This window comes from Nycticebus coucang, chromosome 7 (assembly GCF_027406575.1).
Source record: "Nycticebus coucang isolate mNycCou1 chromosome 7, mNycCou1.pri, whole genome shotgun sequence".
In the NCBI taxonomy this organism is placed as follows: Eukaryota; Metazoa; Chordata; class Mammalia; order Primates; family Lorisidae; genus Nycticebus; species Nycticebus coucang.
The window spans coordinates 93,871,078-93,892,356 of record NC_069786.1 but is presented as its reverse complement, the minus strand read 5'-3'; the positions used below and the strand labels follow the sequence as shown (position 1 = coordinate 93,892,356).

Genomic DNA, 21,279 nt, shown 5'->3' with positions numbered 1-21,279 from the left:
AATAAATAAATAAATGTGATTCACCACATAAACAGAAGCAAAAACAAAGACCATACGATCATCTGCGATGCAGGAAAAGCATTTGACAAAATTCAGCACTATTTCATGATAAAAGTCCTCAATAAATTAGGCATAGGAGGAATGTATAAAAGCCCTATATGACAAACTCACAGCCAGCATCACAGTGAATGGGGAAAAGTTGAAAGTATTTCCCCTAAGAGCTGGAACAAGACAAGGGTGCCCAACTATGACCAGTTCTATTTGACATATTGGTGAAAGTTCTAGCCAGAGCAATCAGGCCAGAAAAAGAAATTAAGGATATCTAAATAAAGAAAGGATAGGTCAAACTATCAATTTTGCTGATGATATGATCTTATATCTAGAAAACCCTGAAGATTCCACCAAGAGACTCCTGGCATTGATAAATAAACTTAGCAGAGTCTCATGTTACAAAATCAGTGCACACAAATTAGTAACATTTCTATACACCAATAATAAAGCAAAGAATCAAATCAGAGACTCAATATCATTCACCATAGCTACAAAGAAAATAAAATACCTGGAAAAACATTTAACCAAGGAAGTGAAAGATCTCTACAAAGAGAACTACAAACACTGAGCAAAAGAAATTGGAAATGACACAAAGCGAGAAACATATGATCATGGATTGATAGGATCAACAATGTTAAAATGTTCATGCTACCTCAGATAGTACAGATTTAATGCAGATTAAATGCATCTTAATACCAATATTATATATTATATTAAATATATTATATTATATTCCAGAGATCTAGAAAAAATAATGTATGCTTAATTTGGAACCAGAAAAGAATCCAAATAGCCAAACATGTCATAAGCCAAAAGAATAAATCTGACTTCAAACTATACTACAAGGGCATACAAACCAAAACAACAGGGTACTGGCACAAACAAAGACATAGACCAATGGAACAGAACAGAGAACTGATATAAAACCATCCACATGCAGCCAACTTACCTTTCACAAAGCATGCAACATACACTTAACTCCTTTAAAGTTCAGTTTTTGTAAGTAATCAAATACCTAGTAAAGTTGAGCACAGTGGCTCATGACTAATTCCACACTTTGGGAAGTCAAGGCAAGAGAATTGCTTGAGTTTGAGGCCAGCCTGAGTAACATCACAAGAACCTCTATCTTTAAAAAATAATGTTTTTTTTAAGTATCTGGATATAGTCTTAACTACATGGGAGGCTGAGTTGGGAGACTTTTTGAGCCTAGGAATTTGAGGTTACAGTGAGCTATGATTAGGTCACTGCACTACAGCCTGGGCAACAAAGCTAGACCCTGTCTGTTAAAAGAAAAAGAAAAACTAATAAAGATAACACAGGAAACTATTGTAATAAAATATAAATTGTTTTGGCTGGGCACAGTGGCTCACATCTGTAATCCTATCACTCTGAGAGGCCGAGGCAGGTGCACAGCCTGAGTTAAGGAGTTCTAGACTCCTGAGCAAGAACGAGACCCCATCTCTACTAAAAATAGAAAAACTAGCTAGGCGTTGTTGCAGGCACCTGTAAGTCCAAGCTACTTGGGAGGCTGAGGCAAGAGGATTGCTTAAGCCCAAGAGTTTGAGTTGCTGTGAGCTATGATGCCATGGTACTCTACCCAGAGCAACAGAGTGAGGGTCTTTGTCTCAAAAAAATAAATAAATAAATTTTTTAGGCCATTACCAAAAAGGTAAAAACCTCTTATGGTGTTAATTGCTTCTTCTTAGCGGAAGCTAATTTAGATGACCCAGAAGTTGAACCTAATGAAAAGGGTACTTGAATTTAATCAGACACAGGAAGAGTTATCCAATGTTATGAATGCAAACCCATATTATAGAGGAATAGAAACAAGAAAACTAATACTGTGGTCAGGGGAATACATGACTTTTAGAAAAAGTAAAAGAGTCCTAGTTATATGAAACAATTCAGAAAGCTAAATGTATAGAATAAAGTTACACTGGAGGGAAATACTGCTTTTTTAGTCCTTCAAGATAAACATTTCTACTCAGGCCTTAACAACAGAATAATAACTAGAGAAGAAAGTTACAGGAGTTGACAAAACCATGGTAAGTAAGAATTATCATCCTAAGTTTTCTCAAGGGAAGAGAGAGGAAGAGCAGCTCTCAGAAAGAAATGTGACAGAAAACTGAAACTAACTTCAATTTAAAGGATGAGTGTTAGAGAAACAGCTTTTATCATTAAATATCAAAACATTTCAGTTTTACTAGGAGTACATTAATATTTCAAGAATGCCTTGTTCAAAACATAGAACACCATATTTTTAGTTTTGTATTACTATATTTTTCATATCAAAGCTCAGTCTTTTGAAGGACATAAATAATTCCCTTTTGATTATAGCCATCATGATCACATATAGATTTTCTTTTATAAATTTACCCTCCAATTTTAATAGCAGGTGTACCCAGATCAAGTAGAATGATTTTGAAGTATTTCTTCTTTTTCTGTTGTCTACAAGATTTGGCATGATCTGTTTTTTGAAGTTACTTTTTACTTTTATTTATAAATATTAATTGTCTATTTTTTGAGACTTAAAAAAAATAAGTTAATTGATGACTCCATACTGAATCTCAGAGTCAAAGCATTCTATAATAGACATACTCTTATTTGACAATGTGAATGTTACTTTCTTCACATTATTATTATTATTGCTTAATATTTCGATGCAGCAGTTCTCTGATTTCTTTTCTGAATGTATTTATGTTCGTTCATTCTTTACGAGGTTTTTGTTTCTAGTCCTTATCTTAAACATTGTCATTGTTATTAAATTTTAACCCTCTTTAATTTTGTGAAGGCAAAAAATGGAAGCCTAATAAACACATGTATGTGTAAAAAAAAAAAGGTACATTGCAAACATACCTGCTTCAGTACAAACATTTCTCAGGTCTGCTCCATTAAAGCCATCTGAAAGCTTCACAATTGCTTCATAATTGATTTCACCATACTTTGTAATGGGACCTGCATGGATTTTCAATGTCTAATCTTGCTTTTCATTTGGCAAATCAGTATGTATTTTTCTTATCTAATCTTCTTGGATGTAGCAAAGCAGGATCCAGTGTATCTGGTCTATTGGTAGCTGTAGCAGCCCGTATAGCCTATGGCTAGAAGGAGTGAGAGTTATAAGAAATACCTGTATAGCTCAACAATGGAACACCTTGGTGAAAGGGCATGGAGAGGGATTTAGCTCTCCTAACAAGCAGGAGAGCTCTCTAGATGAGAGAGAGTTGAGTGTTGAGAGGCACGAGATCAGCGTTATATTAGGCTGGAGGAGAAGGCAGTCGGGAGCATGCGCATTCTATCATGGACACTCTTACTCTGATTCTGTCTCCTTTTCTGCCTGCAGAACACCAGCATGGCGTCTTTCTGCTGAAGATCATTAACCTCTACTAAAGACTAAGATCTATCTTGCTAAGAAGACTTCTTTACTCTCTCTAAGACTTTCTCTCTCCAGCTAAAGTAGATAGCCCTCAGGCACCTAAGAGAAACTATACCTGAGCAAGGTAACTTAGTGGTCCGCAACCGGAACCTAGTTAAGCCGGGCCGGAGACCTGGCCAGTCCTGAGCCCTGACAAGTGGTGTCAGAAGTGAGATGTGACAGGTAGCCATGATCATTTTAACTCTGTGCAGAGTATCAAATCCATCCATTTGATTGATTCAGTAATTCCATTAAAGTTCTGTGAATTTCTCTGTCAGCTGAAGTACCCTCAGAAAACCAATGACTACCAATAGCATCTATTTCATCCATAAAAATGATGCATGGCTGATGGTCCCTGGATAATTAAACTTCTCTGATCAAACAAGCACTTTCACCACTGTACTCATCTACAATAGAACTGGATACAGCCTTTAAGAAATTACAGTCCTACTGGCTAGCAGCAGCTTGTGCCAAGAGTGTTTTTCCTGTACTTGGTAGTCCATATAATAAACATATTCCTACACACTGAAATAATTCTGGGTTTGTAAGAGGTAATTCTATTACTTCTCTTAATTCCCAGATCTGTTCTGATAATCCTCCAATCTCAGAATAAGAAACATTCCCAGGGTCTTCATGAGACATGTTGTAAATTAGTAGATCCACCTCTCTTAGCAAATATCTCATTATAGTGCACTCATATCCAAAGCAACTCTTGTTCATGGCTTCAGCTTTTGTCAAGCTGTCTACGAGAACCCATGACATCTTGGTCCATTTGTAGCTTTAACAATGAATTTTTCTTCAGTTAATTGTTTAAGCACTTCACCCACAATCTGCCCAGCACGTATTAGGGCCTTCAGATCATTTTCAGACTTTTCATACTGTTTGGTAAGTTCTTATAATTGTTCTCTTAACTGTTTAAGATGACCATCAATCTCCTTGTGCTCCAGCAGTTTCTTGTAGTAGTCCTTAAGTGCCTTATCTCTGATATCTAAATTCTTGAGAATATTTTGTGGAATCTATGGAAAATGAACCTATTTTCTGACTTACATTGGACAGGACTGAGAGAGAAAAGGGGACATGAACCCTTTTGATACCTTCAGTTCCCGCAACTTCTCAGGGGGTATAGAGGTTTGGTGATTCAGAAGTAGAAGGTCCAAAGGTGTGGCCAAATCTAGTATGAAGTGGGGGAGTTGGTTCCACCATCTTTCCTTTCCCGCCGTTCCATCATCTTTTCTTTTTACCTCAGTGCAGTGGAAGGCAGGTGGGGGGTGGTGAAAAGAGGAGGGATGGGGTGGAATTCTGCAGGTAGGGAGGAGGTTGAGGCAGGGGGGGTTGTGGAAGGGCAGATGAGGGAGGGTTGTATGCTGGGTTGAAGGAAGACAGTGAAGAATCACGGGGGTTGGGAGGGCTGGTTTGGCCCGTACAAGGAAAATTTGAGAAGGTTCACAAGACAAGCAGAAAGAAGGAATGTTTCAACTGAGCATAGTGGCTCATGCCTGTAATCCTAGCACTTGGGAGGCTGAGGCTGGTGGATTGCCTGAGTTCATGAGTTTGAAACCAACCTGAGAAAAGTGAGACCCCATCTCTAAAAAATAGCTGGGTGCTGTGGTGGGTGCCTGTAGTCCCAGCTACTCCAGGAGGCTGAGGAAAGGGAATCGCTCGAACCCAAGAGTTTGAGGTTGCTGTGAGCTAAGATGCCATGGCAATTCTACCAAGGATGCCATGGCAATTCTACCAAGTGAAACTCTGTCTCAAAAAAAAAAAAAAGAAGGAATGTTTTAGAGGAGGAGAAAGGTCTGGATGTAAGGGACCAGGCAATTTGCCCAATCTCTGATAGTAATTGTCAAGGTTACAGAGGATTGCAAGGTCAAAGGTGCCATTTTCAGGCCACTGTGAGCCATTGTCTAGTTTGTACATAGGTCAAGCCATATTACAGAAAAAGATGAGGCATTTGGGTTTAAGATCAGGATAAAAGTGTAGAGGCTTGCGATGAGTTAAAAGGCAGCTTAATGGTGAAGAAGGGAGAATCCGTGACTGAGTGATCCCCATATCAGAAACTGGAGGTAGGAAAATAAATGAGGTTAAAGAGAGGATGAAAAAAGAAATTATAAGGGGGAAGGAAGGAATTGGCTAAGGCTGGGGTCAGGGAGGTTACCAGGCATCCCTGAAGGACCTTTAACCATCTGAAAAGAGTGGTCCAGGCCCATGGCAGGGCATCCCCACTCATGAGCACTGGAGGGGTGAATTTGACTCACCAGGGTTAGTCCAAGACCAGCGCTAGATTTAGGAGGCACCAACTACTAGAGTTTTTCGGCCCAGAGCGGAGAAAGGGAAGATAAGTTAAAAAGGGACAGAAAGGTGTTATAGATGCTCACCTCACTATTAAATGGATGAATTCCAGGTGGGGATCAGAGGGGTCCCCCCATTTCCCATTGTCTCGTTGAAACAAGAGTCCATCTAGTTGGGAGTGGGTCCAGTGGGGTGTATCTTGGGCATCCAATGGGGCTTCTACATGCCCCAGGTTTTTGGCACCAAACTGAGAGGTCAAGGATCAAAAATGAGAGGTTATTCTGAGACGTGAATGAAAGGAATTGGAGTGCAGATTCTGTGTGGGCAATGTGGCCTTTATTCACTGGAGTGTGAGTGGGCCAAGTTTGAAAAAGAAGTCAGCACGTGGTTTCAGGTGGGGTGGGAATATAAGAGTTGGAGGGAGTAGGGATTGGCCACTCATTCCTTCCTGGGTGGGACGTTCTTTCCTGAGCAGGACAGTTCTGTTTGGGCAGATTCCTACATTCAGCCCTATCACCTCTGTTGGTAGTTTTCTCTGGCTCTGTTTGTCAGGGTTTGGTTTTCTGTAACACAAGAGACACCATCTTGATTCTGACAACTTTCACAATTAAAAAATTGTTTCTTTCGCCTGAGCGACAGTGAGACCCCGACTCGTGAAAAAAATGGAAAAACCCAGCCGGGCGCCGCGGCGAGCGCCTGTAATCCCAGCGGCTTCCGGAGGCTGAGGCAGAGGGGTGCCCGCAGCCCGAGTCTGAGGTTGTGGTGAGCTACCACGCCCACTGCACTCTGCTCAGGGGCATAGGGTGGGACCCTGTCTCAACAAAAAAAAAAAAAAAAAAATTGTTTCTTTCTTTTTTTTTTTTTATTAGCATTCTGGAAATTTTTATTTAGCTAAACTTTTTTTTTTTATTAAATCATAGCTGTGTATATTAATGGAATCATGGGGTACAATATGCTGGTTTTATATACAATTTGAAATGTTTTCATCAAACTGGTTAACATAGCCTTCATGGCATTTTCTTAGTTATTAAGACATTATATTCTACACTTAGTAAATTTCACATGTACCCTTGTAAGATGCACCGTAGATGTGGTCCCACCAATTACCCTCCCTCCACCATCCTCCCCTTCTTAATCTACAGGTTCTGTATTCCATCTCTTTCCTCCTCCTGTCCCTGTATAATTTATTGAATGAAACTGTTGTTGTTGTTGGTTTGTTTTTTTTTTTTTTTGTAGAGACAGAGTCTCACTGTACTGCCCTCGGTAGAGTGCTGTGGCGTCACACGGCTCACAGCAACCTCCAACTCTTGGGCCTACGCGATTCTCTTGCCTCAGCCTCCCGAGTAGCTGGGACTATAGGCGCCCGCCACAATGCCCGGCTATTTTTCTGTTGCAGTTTGGCCGGGGCTGGGTCCGAACCCGCCACCCTCGGCATATGGGGCCGGCGCCCTACTCACTGAGCCACAGGCGCTGCCCTGTTTTTTTTTTTTTTTTATTTTGAGTTTCCCACAGTTTGGATTTTGCTGGTAGCGTTGAACATGTTTTCCTACTCTATTTTCTATGAATTGGTAATTAAAACTATAGGCTTGGTCAGATTCTGGTTCGTTTCCCACCCATCCCTGCTCCTCCTCTTTTTTTCTGCTGCTGCTGTTGCAAGAACACTTCATTAGTGTTCTATACTTCTGTTAGGAGGTACTCACTACCCAGTTTCCTTCCGTGTTTGTTTGTTCCCTTCCCTTCTCTTCTCTTCCTCCTACCTTTCCTTTTTCTTCTCCTCTTTTTCTTTCCCCCCTCCTCTTTCCTTTCGATTCTAATCCTTCCTTCTTTGCTCCCCTTCCCTTCCTTTCCTTCCTCTCTCCCTTCCTTTCTTTTCCCTCCTTTCCTCCCTCTCTTCTTCCCTCCCTCCCTGTTTCTATAGGCCAATGTTTCATTACTACTTTTCATCATACATATGGCTAAGGAGGACAGTTTCTGAAAATGCATGGCCTTTCTTGTATTTGCAGAGCTTTGAGGTTCTCTTAAGTTTTAAGACATTCTCAAGAAAATTCCTCACTTGTTTTTTTTTTTCTTTTTTTATACTCTGATGTTTAAAGTTTCTTCTATTCTGAGGACTTCTTAAAACATATACCCTCATCGAGAGTATCTTGTTCTCCATTCTATTCTTAGTGCTTAACATAGTACCAAACACACAGTATATTTGGGCTATATCATCAGTGTCTGTCAGATCCTTGCACACTGGATAGAATAATTGAGATTTTAATGAAGGAACTATTCCAAAGGTATGTGCACAATTAAGGGAAGCCAACAAGAGATAGATACTCAATTAGCAACAGAACCATCCAGTTCTCATAGGTTCCAGGCAAGAGTGAGAGCAAAAATAGAGGGCTATAGGAGTAAACAACATTACCCAAACTGCAGCTTTGGGTACAGGAATACGCAGCCACTGCTCACCTGTGCCTCAGCAAGGAAAAAGGTGAAGAAATACACACATGTACACTAACTTTATTTCCTCGTATCCTTCTATCAACACTTCCCATTAACTGAACCTAACTAGAAGCTAGTCCATAGGTCCTGGCTCCGGGTCTCACACCTGTAATCCTAACACTCTGGGAGGCCAAGGCAGGTGGATTCCCTGAGTTCACAGGTTTGAGACCAGCCTGAGCAAGAACAAGACCCCATCTGTAAAAATAGCTGGGCATTGTGGCGAGTGCCTGTATGTAGTCTCAGCTATTCAGGAGGCTGAGGCAAGAGATCGCTTGAGCCCAAGAGTTTGAGATTGCTTTGATGCCATGGCACTCTACCAAGGGGGACAAAGTAAAACTCTGTCTCAATGAAAGAAAAAAAGAAATAGAAGCCAGTCTATAAAAGTCAGCATTCAGAGCAAAGTGAAGGGTAGAAAATGAAGGTAGAGAGGCAGATGTAGAACATATACTAAAATGGATAAAACCATCCCTAGAGTGTATCAGAACATTTTCTCAGGAGTCTAAACTTTGTTTCATTGGGCTTAGATAATAATTAGGGGAGGTGGGAGATAGGAAAAAAGAGTTGAGCCAGAATATATATAAGTAGTCCATAAATCCTCTCTACTCCATCCTTTCATAGGCATTCCATGCCTTTCAATGACTATTATACAAGTTCAAAGTCTGCCTTTGTTTTAGCCTAATTTAACCTATATTCCACAAAGAGGGAAGCAATATTCAGTACGGGCCAATGCTTCATTACTGGACCCAACTTTTTAATTAAGAGATTATTCTGACAATGTTACATTAACCTGACTTGAATGTAAACGTCCGTCTTGTTTTGAAAGTCTGAAAAAAGAATCTCATTTTTTTTAGTCTTGATAACTGATTCTCATATAGAATTTTTATCTGGAGAGTCCCCAGAGTCCCCAGGGATGTTTGATGTTGGTTAATCTAGAAAATTTAAGTATGGCCTTATGTCTTCAACCAATTAAAGAGGTAGTTCAAACCAAGGATGCATGCCAAAAATCACCTGTGGATCATACCCACTTGAATGAGTATAATAAAAAAAAAAAGATAAGTTTTAATGAGGATATGTATGGAAAAATTAGAACCCTCATATATGCTGGCAAGGAGGTAAAATAGCCACTTTGAAAAACAGTTTGAATTTCCTCAAATGATAAAAGAGAGTTACTATATATTTCAGCTTACCCATTCCTAGGAATATACCCAAGAAAAACGAAAGCACACATTCATACAAAAACTTGCATGCCAGTGTTCATAACAGCCAAAAAGTAGAAACAACCGACTGGGTACAGTGGCTCACGCCTGTAATCCTAGCACTGTGGGAGGCCAAGATGGGTGAATTGCCTGAGCTCACGAGTTTAAGACCAGCCTGAGCCAGAGCAAGATCCCGTTTCTAAAAATAGTTAGGCATTGTGGTACGCACCTATAGTCCTAGCTACTTGGGAGGCTGAGGCAAGAGAATCAGTTAAACCCAAGAATTTGAGGTTGCTGTGAGCTGTGAGGCCATAGCACTCTACCGAGGGTGACATAGTGAGACTCTGTTCCCCCCAAAACAAAAAACAACCCAGATGTCTATCAGTTGATGAATGGATAAATAAAATATGGCATATCCATTTATACAATGGAATATTATTCAGCAGTAAAAAGAAATGAAGTACTGATACATCCTACAATATGAATGAATCTTGAAAAATGCTAAGTGAAAGACAGATAAGTTTTAATGAGGATATGAAAAAACACAAAGGACCACATATATGTTTCCATTTATATGAAATATTCAGAATTAGTGCATCTATAGAGAAAGAAAGTAGATTAGTGATTACCTACAGAGGGGAAATGTTGGGGGTGATAGTTAAGGTGAACTGGGATTCTTTTGTGGATAATGAAAATGTTCTAAGAGTAATTGTGGTGATGGGTGCGTAACTGTGAATACACTATAAAACCCATTGAATTTAAATGTGTGAATTGTATGGTATGAGACGTATAGCCAATAAAACTATTTAAAATATCACCTGTGGACCTTTTTGAAAATATGGATGGTGAAACTCCAGCTCTGACTTCTTAAATTTGTTACACAAGTGATTGAATGTACTATATAAGAACCATTGAATTAACATTAATTTTAAATCTTTTAAGATGAGTCTCTGTGATAGTAATGCTTTCTCTGATATAAAATATGTTCTTACAGAGAGTGCAGGATATAATATATCTCATACTTAGTGTGAATTCTCTTACTGCATATAATTTTTTTTTAATCACTAGGTTATTGCTTAGAATATGCTACCATATTGGATAAAGAAGCCAAACCATACAAAGTTGATCCGTTTGTAATTATGACTAAGTTTTTATTGGGGTAAGTTTTATTATCTGTGATAATGATTTTAATTTTGTTTTATATATAAAACGTTATGTTTGGTTCCATAATGCAATAAATTTTCATACAAATTTGGCAGTTGTTCCATTAAACAGGATCTTTCTCTTTTTGGCAAAGGCCTAATAAGTATATCAAAATCTACGTCAATAATATAATCATTTCAAAAGTAATTATAGCTTTAGTTACAACCTAAGAATAGGGGGAAGGGGGAAAGGGAGCGGAGGGAGGGGGGAGGGGGGTAGAGGAAAGGGGATTGGTGGGATTACACCAGCGGTGCATCTTACAAGGGTATATGTAAAACTTGGTAAATGGTCTGTGAAGCTAGTGAATGATGCCCCATGAATATATCAATGTACACAGCTATGATTTAATAAAAAGAAAAAGTAATTATAGAATTTAGATATATCAATCTAAACTTAAATTGGAGCTGGGCACAACTCATGCCTGTAATCCCAGCTCCTCAGGAAGCTGAGGCAGGAAGATTACTTGAGGCCAGGAGTTTGACCCCACCTAGGAGCAAGACAGTAACACCTGATTTCTCAAAATAAAGGAAACTTAGACTATACATTTACCGGGCCTTTAACATTTTCAAATAGAGACTTATGGTCCATGATCTTGGAGTGTTCTAGATTCAAACACAAATCGTTATAGGATATCAATGGAAACAGTACCTCTGATTATTTTCTCTTACTTCCTATGCAAAGTACATTTTAGATCTCTCTACCCTAGTTAACACTTCATTCTTAATTTATTCATATTATGTGTGTTTTGGCTAAGAACTATTTCTTAGATTTTCTGTCATTACAACAAACTGAACTATTTGATTTCTTTAAAAACACATTACTTCATACAGGATTAAATAGGGAGCAGTGAAACTATTGAGACACAGGACTCAGATCCTTGAAAATTGATAGACTCAGTTAGAAAATAAATGACTTTCCACACAAAGAACTAAAAAAAATTTTAGTATAATTGTAAGTTAAGTGTCATGGAACTTTGGGGACTCTAGCGAATAGTCAGACTCCTCAAATATTAAATCCTTGCTTGTCAGTTGGGTTTTTACATTTTTATTTTATGCCTTCTTTTGTCCACAGGTATAAATGGTTTAAAGAATTGTGGGACACATTACTACTGCCAGAGTTAGATGCCTTTGTTCTGACTAGTCAGAGCATGTGTTTCACCCTTGTGTCCTTGATTCTCTTTCTCTTTGGAACATGTACTGCCTACTGGAGTGCCCTGTTCTCCTCTGCAGCTGTGCAACTCCTTTCTTCATTGTGGTTAGCTTTGAAAAGGTAAAGAATGAATAATTAATAGCTTTCTTATTGTTCTTTAATTAAGAAATAATTATATACTGATAGAGAACCTTAAGATTAATTGTTTTGCTAAATTATTTTGTAAGGGAAAATCTATAACTGGCAAAATATGCCTTAGTGTTAACAAGTCTTTGTCAAAGTATCATTTATTACATGTTAAATGCTACATTTGATTTTGGCCTTAGTGCTCAAAAAAGTTTGACAAATTACACAAGTATTTTTTAATTTCACTGTTGTGAATCTTTTCCCAAGAGGGATTGTATCTCTGGCATTGCTTTTATATACTCACATCTATAATCAAACCTGAGGGCAAAAGACTGTAATCAAGATATTTAGCATTAGATCAGATGAGATGTATAAAAGCTTTAAATACATTGCCTAGACTGAGTTTTATTATAGGCCCAAAGACGCAGTTTGAATCTGTAGTTACTGTTAGACTTTCCTGGTAAATCACCAATCTAGTTTGTATTGCCACACCTCCTTACTATAAAGGTTACAGAAGGGATTATGGGGTGACGCTTCTCCCTCTACCTTTCTGAGAACTTCACATAGGGGTTTCTGGTAGTAATACCATCAAGCATGTGATCTTGAGGCAGTAAGAAATAAAAATAGGAAATTGTTTCTCCTCCAATCAAGATTAGAGATGTGTGGTACAGGGTAATTAATGGTTATCTTTGGCAACATTTTTTTCTTCCTTAGTACAAACATCAGCCACAGTGTATATAAATAGAAGAGGAACTATCCACAGTGTATTACAGAACTTAAAATCAAATATTTGGGGCCACTTGCCTTTTTTAAAAAATGCCTTACTTTTTACCTAATGAGATTTGCATATTAATAATCAGGACATCCTGGGAGAGTACTGTATCATTTTTTTCTTATATGTGACTACTATATAAATATCTTTTAATATATTTTCTAAAATTTTGTTCTTACAATTCCAGACCCTCTGAACTTCCTAAAGATATCAAGATGCTATCACCAGACTTGCCCTTTTTGACAATTGTTTTGATCATAGTTGGTTGGACAACTTGTGGAGCACTTGCCATACTTCTTTCTTACCTTTACTATGTGTTTAAGGTATGTCAAATCAGTAAAGCCAGAATGATTGTGCTTTGTATTAGACAGGCATAGAATGTCCTGTAGGTGTTGTGTACAAACATTTTAAGTACCACTTTAGTAGCCTTTTGTGTAACAGGTTTTAATGTAAAGGTTCCTTCCCACCCCCACCCTGGGTAGAATGCAGGGGCATCATCATAGCTCACTGCAACCACAAACTCCTGGGTTCAACTGATCCTCTTGCCCGAGTCCCTATAGTAGCTGTGATTTCAGGTGTGTGCCACCAGCCCATCCAAGTTTTCTATCTTTCTATCTTTAATAGAAACAGAGTCTCAAACTCCTGAGCTCAAGCAATCCTCTTGCCTTGGCCTCCCAGAGTGCTGGGATTATAGGAGTAAGAAGATGCTTTCAAACATTTTAGTTATTTAAATTATAGACAGTTAACTTTGGAACTGAAATCATTGATCTGAGTTGGGATATTTTTGGTTTAAAAAATAAAGGAAAAGATATGATCTGTTTTAGATTGCTTCTTGATCTTATAAGTACTTTTTTTTTTTTAACATTTTACTGGAGAACTTTTTATTCCTGCTTTGCTAAGTGGGTGAGAACAAAAAGCTGTGTCAGAGGAATCAAACTATCAATCATGACAAGATAACGTAAAATGTTGCAAATGTTGATGAAGAATCAGAAAATGATGATGTAAATAATTAGAGTAATAAATTTTTCTGAGGAAGAAGAAAACACTGCTGAGAAGACTGATAGCTCTGCAAAAAATCAAGTGCATATTCTCCATGGTAGTCTTATGGACAGTTAACATCAGAGTGGATGATACCTTTCCTTTTTAAACAAGGATACATTTACCTTTGTTTTAATACATACACAGAATAGATTATTTTAAGTTTTCTAAAGGAAATTTATATGCCTCTGAAAAAATTATTTGGGGGTACTTTGCTCTTTAGTAATATTTTTCATATTTTTAAAATACGGTATTTTAAACAACTGACCCAATAACCAAAAGTTTCTTAAATACTTAATTTAAGAAAACCTAACAAATTTATAGATTTAGTTAGGTTCTGATAAACATTTCACCATTTCATATAATTGAGTTCAGATTTTCAAAGATTTGAAATATGTAAAATATGTTAAATTCTTTTACTATATTGAATATAATCAAGTCTGACTCACAAGACACATTAAGACATCATTCAAACAGACTTTTATTGGATATAAGAGGTATAGCAATATATCCTAGCTCCAACATACTCTGGAAGTTTGTTTTGTTTTACATTTTTGTTTTTTTTGATTTATAATAGCATGAATGTGTAGTTATTGTTTTGTGTTTTCTAACAATATTTTTAAATGTTTAAATGAATTTTTGGTTGTTTAAGATTTTAGTATATATGCTACCAAAATGAGTATTTAATATTTTAATATTTTCAGATTACAGTGCTTCTGAGTTTTAATAAAAGAGGCCTATACTTTTTTTTCAAGATAAAATTAGTTTTTCTTTCCTCTAGATTATTCATCTGCAAGCCAGCCTCACAACTTTTAAAAATAACCAGTCAGTGGTAAGTTTTATTTTTAATACTCATCATGATCTTAATATGAAAAAACATGGGAAAATGTAAGAGTTTGTTTTTTGAAAAGGTTAGGATTTTAAAGTATTTAAGGTATGGTATTACCAATTTAAGTTACTTTAAGAAAAGTGAACCTAATGAATATTAAAACAGACTTAAATTATTCTAAATTTAAATTTGTTTTCTGTTGGTACCTATGTCATTTTTGTTGTTACAAATGATATAGTCTTTTAAATTTGATTCTGAATAATTACTTAGAGGATATAATCTCAGTAGTGGAAATAAGTCAAAGGAACAGAAGTTTTATGACTATAACTATTTTTAAATGCTTTTAAAACAAGTAATTTCACTATTTTATGTCAGTTTGGTAATGGAAAGATGTATGTATTTAGCTGTTAAGTAATTTAGTATAATTTTGAATAAAATACTATCTTAAACTTATTTTTGTTTACTTAGTATCTTGATATTTTTATTTTATTGCCTTATAGAATCCTAAACACTCTAGAAGAAGTGAAAAAAAGTTCAATCACCATAAAGACACGACAGCACACCATCTTTGTTTATCTGCTCATGATGCTGAAGATAGTCTTCGAATGCATAGTACTGTGGTTAACTTATTAACATGGATTGTATTGCTCAGCATGCCATCTCTAATTTATTGGTTAAAGAATCTTAGGTATGTTTTATTTATATAATTATTTTTTATATGGTTCGAACAATAAATACCAGTGTAGAGACTTACTAGATCCCTAATGATCCATGAACATTTCTTAAGAACAAGAAGCTATATATTACCTGCAATTTATTTGTTTGTTTATTTATTTATTTATTTATTTTTTATTTTTTTTTTTTTGTAGTTTTTGGCTGGGGCTGGGTTTGAACCCACCACCTCTGGCATATGGGGCCGGCGCCCTACCCTTTGAGCCACAGGCGCCGCCTTACCTGCAATCTATTTTTAATATATTCACATTTGCTTCCTTAATATCCAAACATAAATATTGGGAATATAAACTTCTTCAAAAACTGACCAAAAAGAGTGAATTGAATTTTTGTTTATTGGTTAATTGCTAACTAAAAAGCCATCTCACTCAAGTGATAGTTGAAAACCCGTCATCAGTATAGTTTTTAAAAATGATATAAAACTTTCCAATTATCTAAAAAGTAGAAGTATTGTTTTTAAAAGTTCATAGACCCATAGTAAGTTCAATAATTAAGTCAAAGGTTACTAGATGTTAATAACCTTTCTTTGTTCCTCATTCTAGTCAAGATCCAGATTTTTGTTCATAGATTTGTAGTCAGAATTATTTGAGGAGTATGATTTGTGATTCTGAAAGGTTGTAGACATCTTACTGTCAACAAATGCAAGAGATGAATTGGATTTTTAAAAAGATAATGGACCACTATCTCTATATAAATGTTCATTTTATCTTTTGTTATGGAGTAGCATTAATATATTTTCAATAATTTGTGTCTCTAAAACTTTATGACCTTTTAGACATCTACCTATTATAAAAAGGAAGTGTTTTCATTCATACTGGATGTTTTAATTTATTTTAGTAGTTTCTAAACATAATTTTCCATAACCTTGGATATAAAATGATCTAGAGAAAAAATTACTGAACAGAGATCTCTTTAGCTGTTTAGAGCACTCTTATATCCATATTGCTACAATTATTTTAACAATTATTTAATTGTGTTGATTCTGGTAATTTAAAGTGATCAGATTGGCCAGGTGCAGTGGCCACGCCTGTAATCCTAGCACTCTAGGGGAGGCCTATTGCTTGAGCTCTGGAGTTCAAGACCACCCTGAGCAAGAGTGACCCTGTCTCTACTAAAAATAGAAAAGCTAGTCAGGAATTGTGGCAGGTGCCTGTAATCCCAGCTACTTGGGAGGCTGAGGCAAGAAGATTGCTTAAGCCCAAGAGTTTGAGGTTGCTCTGAGCTGTGACACCACAACACTCTACCCAGGGCACAGAGTGCATTCTCAAAAATAAGATCAGGTCTGCTTTGTTGATTCATGTTTTATTTTTTATTTTTATTGTAGGTATTGTTTTAAACTTACTCCTGATCCATGTAAACCTTTGGCCTTTATCCTTATTCCAACTGTAGCAGTTCTTGGAAATACTTACACTGTTTCAATAAAATCAAGGTACAATAATTTAGTCTTTCTTTTTCTCACATATATTCTTGGCCTTTATCACCCTTTATTTTATGTCTGAAACATACCTTTTATTCCTAATCTGTGTGACTGTTCCTGAAAGTAAAGCCAGAACAGTGGTATGGTTTATATGCAAGTATTTTATACTTATTTTCTTGAATGTTGGTTTAACTTATTAGACTATAATCACATTGGTTTTTTCTTTAAAAAATTAACCCTTAAAAGATATGATGCTTAAGATTTGCTTCCAAAAAGTACAAGAGAAGTGGATGGGATATAGGTGAAAGAAGATTGGCCATGATTTGACGATTTTTGAGGTTGCAGGAGGGTGTCTGATACTGTAGCCTAATTTTGTATGTGTTTGAAATTCTGCGTAATAAAATGATTTTTTATTTATTGATTTTTTTTTTTTTTTACTCAGTAAGCCTTTTCAGTTGATTCTGGCAGATTTTTGCAGATGCTATTTAAAAGCTTTCTGTTGTTAGGCAGGTTTTTTAACCCCTCTTATCCTCAGTTTCCCTGTCTTCAGAGTAAAAGGTGATGGCCTTTACAGATAGTATTTTTCTTCTAAAAATATTTAGTGTCTTGTGTTATATGCTGCTTTTTTTGGGAACTTAAGATGGTTCCTTTTTTGTTTGGTAGGTTTTTTGTTGTTATAAGTAGGGTTAAAATAAACATTTCTGTAGCTGTGTGTTAGTGAACATGATTATTTTTGTTAGGATAAATTTCTAGAGGTAAAATTACTGAGTCAAAGTCCAACTAGTATTTTTCTGTTGTTAAAATGTGAAAGTCTAAACAAAAGTGGCTGTTTTCTAAATAGAAATATTTTTCCCTTTTCTAGCCAAAACATGAATTGTATTGATCTTTTAGACGATTATGTGCAGTTAAATTTATTACATAAAAAAATAACTTACAATCAGTTAGAACACTCTTCTTTTCCAAGTCTATATGGAAGATTGGCATATTCCCTTTTATTGACTGTTGACAATATAGTTTACATAACGTGTATTTCTCTGTCTCTTTACAGTAAATTGTTGAAGACTGCTTCACAGTTTCCACTTCCTCTGGCTGTTGCTGTGATTGCTTTTGGGTCAGCACATGTATATAGGGTTCCATGCTTTGTCTTCATTCCTCTTTTACTCCACGCATTATGCAACTTTATGTAAGATTGAACTTTTAAAGAATGATAAAGGTGATTTATGCCTTTAGGGCTAGTAAGAAGAAGAAACACAAAAATTAATCAACGTGGACAGCAAGATCCTTTGGAGAAGACAAGTCTGTTTTTACAGTATTGAAAATAGGAAATTAGTTTCGTAATGCTCGTGGAAAGTAGTAGAAGCATGGTTTTGTTTTGTGGTGTGGAATCAGTATACTAATCATTTTCAAAAAATTGGTGAATGGATTTATGGGGGCCACTGTGTTTGAGGACTCCTGTGCATATCAACTAGTCTGCTCCATCAGCCAAACCAGAGATCTTCTCTCAGAGACATAGTAGATACAGCGTTGTCATTTTACCTCAAGCATTCTGCTTGTTTCATCAAACTTTTTTCTGAAGGTGAATATTTTGAATTTTTTATTTATTTACTTTTTTTTTTTTTTTGAGACAGAGTCTCAAGCTGTCACCCTGAGTAGAATGCTGTGGCGTCACAGCTTACAGCAACCTCAAACTCTTGGACTTATCTTGCCTCAGCCTCCCAAGTAACTGGGACCACAGGCACCTGCCACAACGCCCAGTCATTTTTGTTGTTGTTGTTGTTGTCATTGTTGTCCCAGCTGGCCCGGGCTGGGTCCGAACCTGCCAGCTTCAGTGTATGTGGCTGGCACCCTACCCACTGAAGTATGGGCACCGCCTTGAATTTTCTATAGTTTATGAATTGAGAAATAAGTCTTAAAAGATTGATAAAATATATAGCTGTTTAATCTCAAAAGTGAAATAGCTCCACACAGTCTATGGTCAGTTTTTGCCAGCCACAATGAATGGAGTAGATCTTTTCACTTCTTGCATCTATGAAAATAGAACTTTGAATTGTAAGGAGACATGTTTTCTTGGTAACCAATGAAATATTGATGGGTAGAAACATGATGCAAATTTAAAATGTAATGGAATTTTCTTGTTAATTTTCAAATATAAATCTTACTATATTTAGTGAATATTGAAGAGACTGTTAGAGAAATCGGTTGTTGAATGCTCACAGATACGTGGATTTACATCCAGTTCGGTTATTCAGTCTGTACCATTTTATTTAATTCATTGCCCAATGGTTGCCAAAAGTGCCTCAGGTCATGGTGAATTAACTAAATTCCAGTGGTCAAAAATAACTGTAGGTTTGCACATTTGTCTGCTGTGTAATAAAAGAATATATATATGAAGTGTAGTGCCCCATTTGATGTATAATATCATATTGTTAATATAATAACAATAGACAGCTTTTACCCCATTGATAATGTAAGTATTAACAAACCACTTGAATAAATAAACTTAAAACCACTTCAGCCACTAGGTTTAAAAATGGAATCTTAATTTGCCCAGGTGAGTTTTGGGATTACTGTTTGACAAATAATAGAGTAATCTTTCTATTTTATTAAAGATTTCACTTCACTCTTAGCTATAAAAGAGTAGGAAGAAGGTAATGGAACAAGGTAGAAGACCATACTCTTTGTCTTAGGATAGAGAAACTCAGGCTAAGATATACCTTGGCTCAGAGTTCTTCTTTTAGATAATGTGTAACATAAATGCCCAAAACCTCTCAAGCAAAGTCCTTAAATCCCAATGATTTCCACAGTTGCAATTGTGAACTTGTATCCTTGTTAGTACCTAGGAATGTCCTAGAGAACCTGTTTCATTTTATCTGCCATTGCTTCTGGATTCCATTACAGCCTCCCAGCTATTACTGCCTATAGAAGTTTACTCCATTTCACTGCCTGTAGAGTTACCTCATTTCTTAGTTCTTCCTCAGGTCTTTGCTATTTCAGCATCAGTTAAAGGGGGTCTTGGTATTATCTTTGAAGGTTGTAAGTTTGTTTCATTACACTGTTGTCTTTTCCAGCTTCATGCCTATTGCTCAGTATTCATATTTTCTCATACTGAGACCATTCAAGGGAAGTGATAACCTCATAGTAGGCATGGCAGACATAGCAGGCTCTTATTTGTTTGAGAGAAATAGCAAAAAGTATAAAATGTAAAATACTTGTGTGTTTCAGCTGAGAGGAAAGAGAATTTACTAGATCACACACTCATCCCATGGCATACCACATATATATTTACTGAAATAGGGACATATCTGCCTATGTTTTGCTATACATATACTTTTATACACATGGTATTCTTTTTTGTTTTTTTTTGAGACAGTCTCACTTTGTCGCCCTCAGTGAATGCCATGGCGTCACAGCTGACAGCAACCTCAAACTCTTGGGCCTAAGCAATTCTCTTGCCTCAGTCTCCCAAGTAGCTGGGACTACAGGCATCCACCACATGCCTGGCAGTTTTTTGGTCATTGTTTGGAAGGCCCAGGCTGGATTCAAACCCACCCGCTCCCAGGTATGTGGCTGGCGCCCTAGCTGCTGAGCTACAGGTGCTGAGCCCACACATGGTATTCTTATTTGTTGCTGCCATTATTACAATGTATCTTAAGTGACAGGTTAAATGTGTCACTCAGCTATTTCTGAATGTGAACGTAGGTCCATATACAGAAAGAGCTTTAGAAAACCTATTAATTTGTATCTTCTGTTCACAGCCATAATCATTATGTTTATGTGATCTAAAGTCACCTTTTTCGGTCAGTACTGCTCATGAATAAAATGTAACAAGCTTCAATTTCTCATTTGTGTGTAGTACATTTGCTTTTTTTTTTTTTTTTTTTTTTGTAGAGACAGATTTTCACTTTATTGCCCTCGGTAGAGTGCTGTGGCCTCACACAGCTCACAGCAACCTCCAACTCCTGGGCTTAAGCGATTCTCTTGCCTCAGCCTCCCGAGTAGCTGGGACTACAGGCGCCCGCCACAACGCCCGGCTATTTTTTGGTTGCAGTTTGGCCGGGGCTGGGTTTGAACCTGCCACCCTCGGTATATGGGGCCGGCGCCCTGTCACTGAGCCACAGGCGCTGCCTGGTACATTTGCTTTTTAAAGCAGCAGATGAGGCATACTAATTGTCACTAAAATATTTTCATGTGAGCATTTTATCAACAAATCCTAAAATCTTATTTTTCCAACAGAATATTTAATTTTAAGGAATACAAAAGGATTTTAATTAAACATTTTATAAACAATAGTAGGTTGGGCTTTTAGCCATTTTATATATGTGTGAAATATATATATATATATTTACCTTTTGATAGGATCTTCAATTCCTTCAAGTCAGATAGCCACCTACATTCCCAGGAGATGAGAAGGTAGGCTCTAGCAAAACTAATGATTTTATCACTTGAGAAAAGGATAGGCTGTTTAAAGTACAAACTGTTTCTGCTTACAATCTAGATTATTAGTTGGTAAAACAGCACAGCCCAAGTAGCAATGTTACTAAAAACAAAAGTGTTTATTGGCACTTAGATATAATATAGTTC

At 36.7% G+C, this 21,279-nt stretch overlaps 2 protein-coding genes and 1 pseudogene across 2 annotated transcripts in view; 2 read left to right on the top strand and 1 right to left on the bottom strand.

Annotated features, from left to right (window-relative positions):
* PGAP1 (post-GPI attachment to proteins inositol deacylase 1) overlaps window positions 1-21,279 on the top strand; it is a 97,426-nt gene that overhangs the window by 68,597 nt on the left and 7,550 nt on the right. The window contains exons 21-27 of the mRNA XM_053598404.1: window positions 10,501-10,591; window positions 11,707-11,904; window positions 12,870-13,005; window positions 14,502-14,552; window positions 15,050-15,237; window positions 16,606-16,710; window positions 17,747-20,257. Of these exons, the coding sequence (XP_053454379.1) occupies window positions 10,501-10,591; window positions 11,707-11,904; window positions 12,870-13,005; window positions 14,502-14,552; window positions 15,050-15,237; window positions 16,606-16,710; window positions 17,747-17,885 (908 nt within the window). The 3' untranslated portion in view covers window positions 17,886-20,257. The remainder of the gene's footprint in view (window positions 1-10,500; window positions 10,592-11,706; window positions 11,905-12,869; window positions 13,006-14,501; window positions 14,553-15,049; window positions 15,238-16,605; window positions 16,711-17,746; window positions 20,258-21,279) is intronic.
* Window positions 527-7,886, bottom strand: LOC128590404 (26S proteasome regulatory subunit 10B-like; annotated as a pseudogene).
* Window positions 20,221-21,279, top strand: part of C7H2orf66 (chromosome 7 C2orf66 homolog) — a 27,623-nt gene continuing 26,564 nt past the window's right edge. Inside the window, exon 1 of the mRNA XM_053598408.1 lies at window positions 20,221-20,257. The gene's annotated coding sequence lies outside the window, so the exon portion shown is untranslated. The remainder of the gene's footprint in view (window positions 20,258-21,279) is intronic.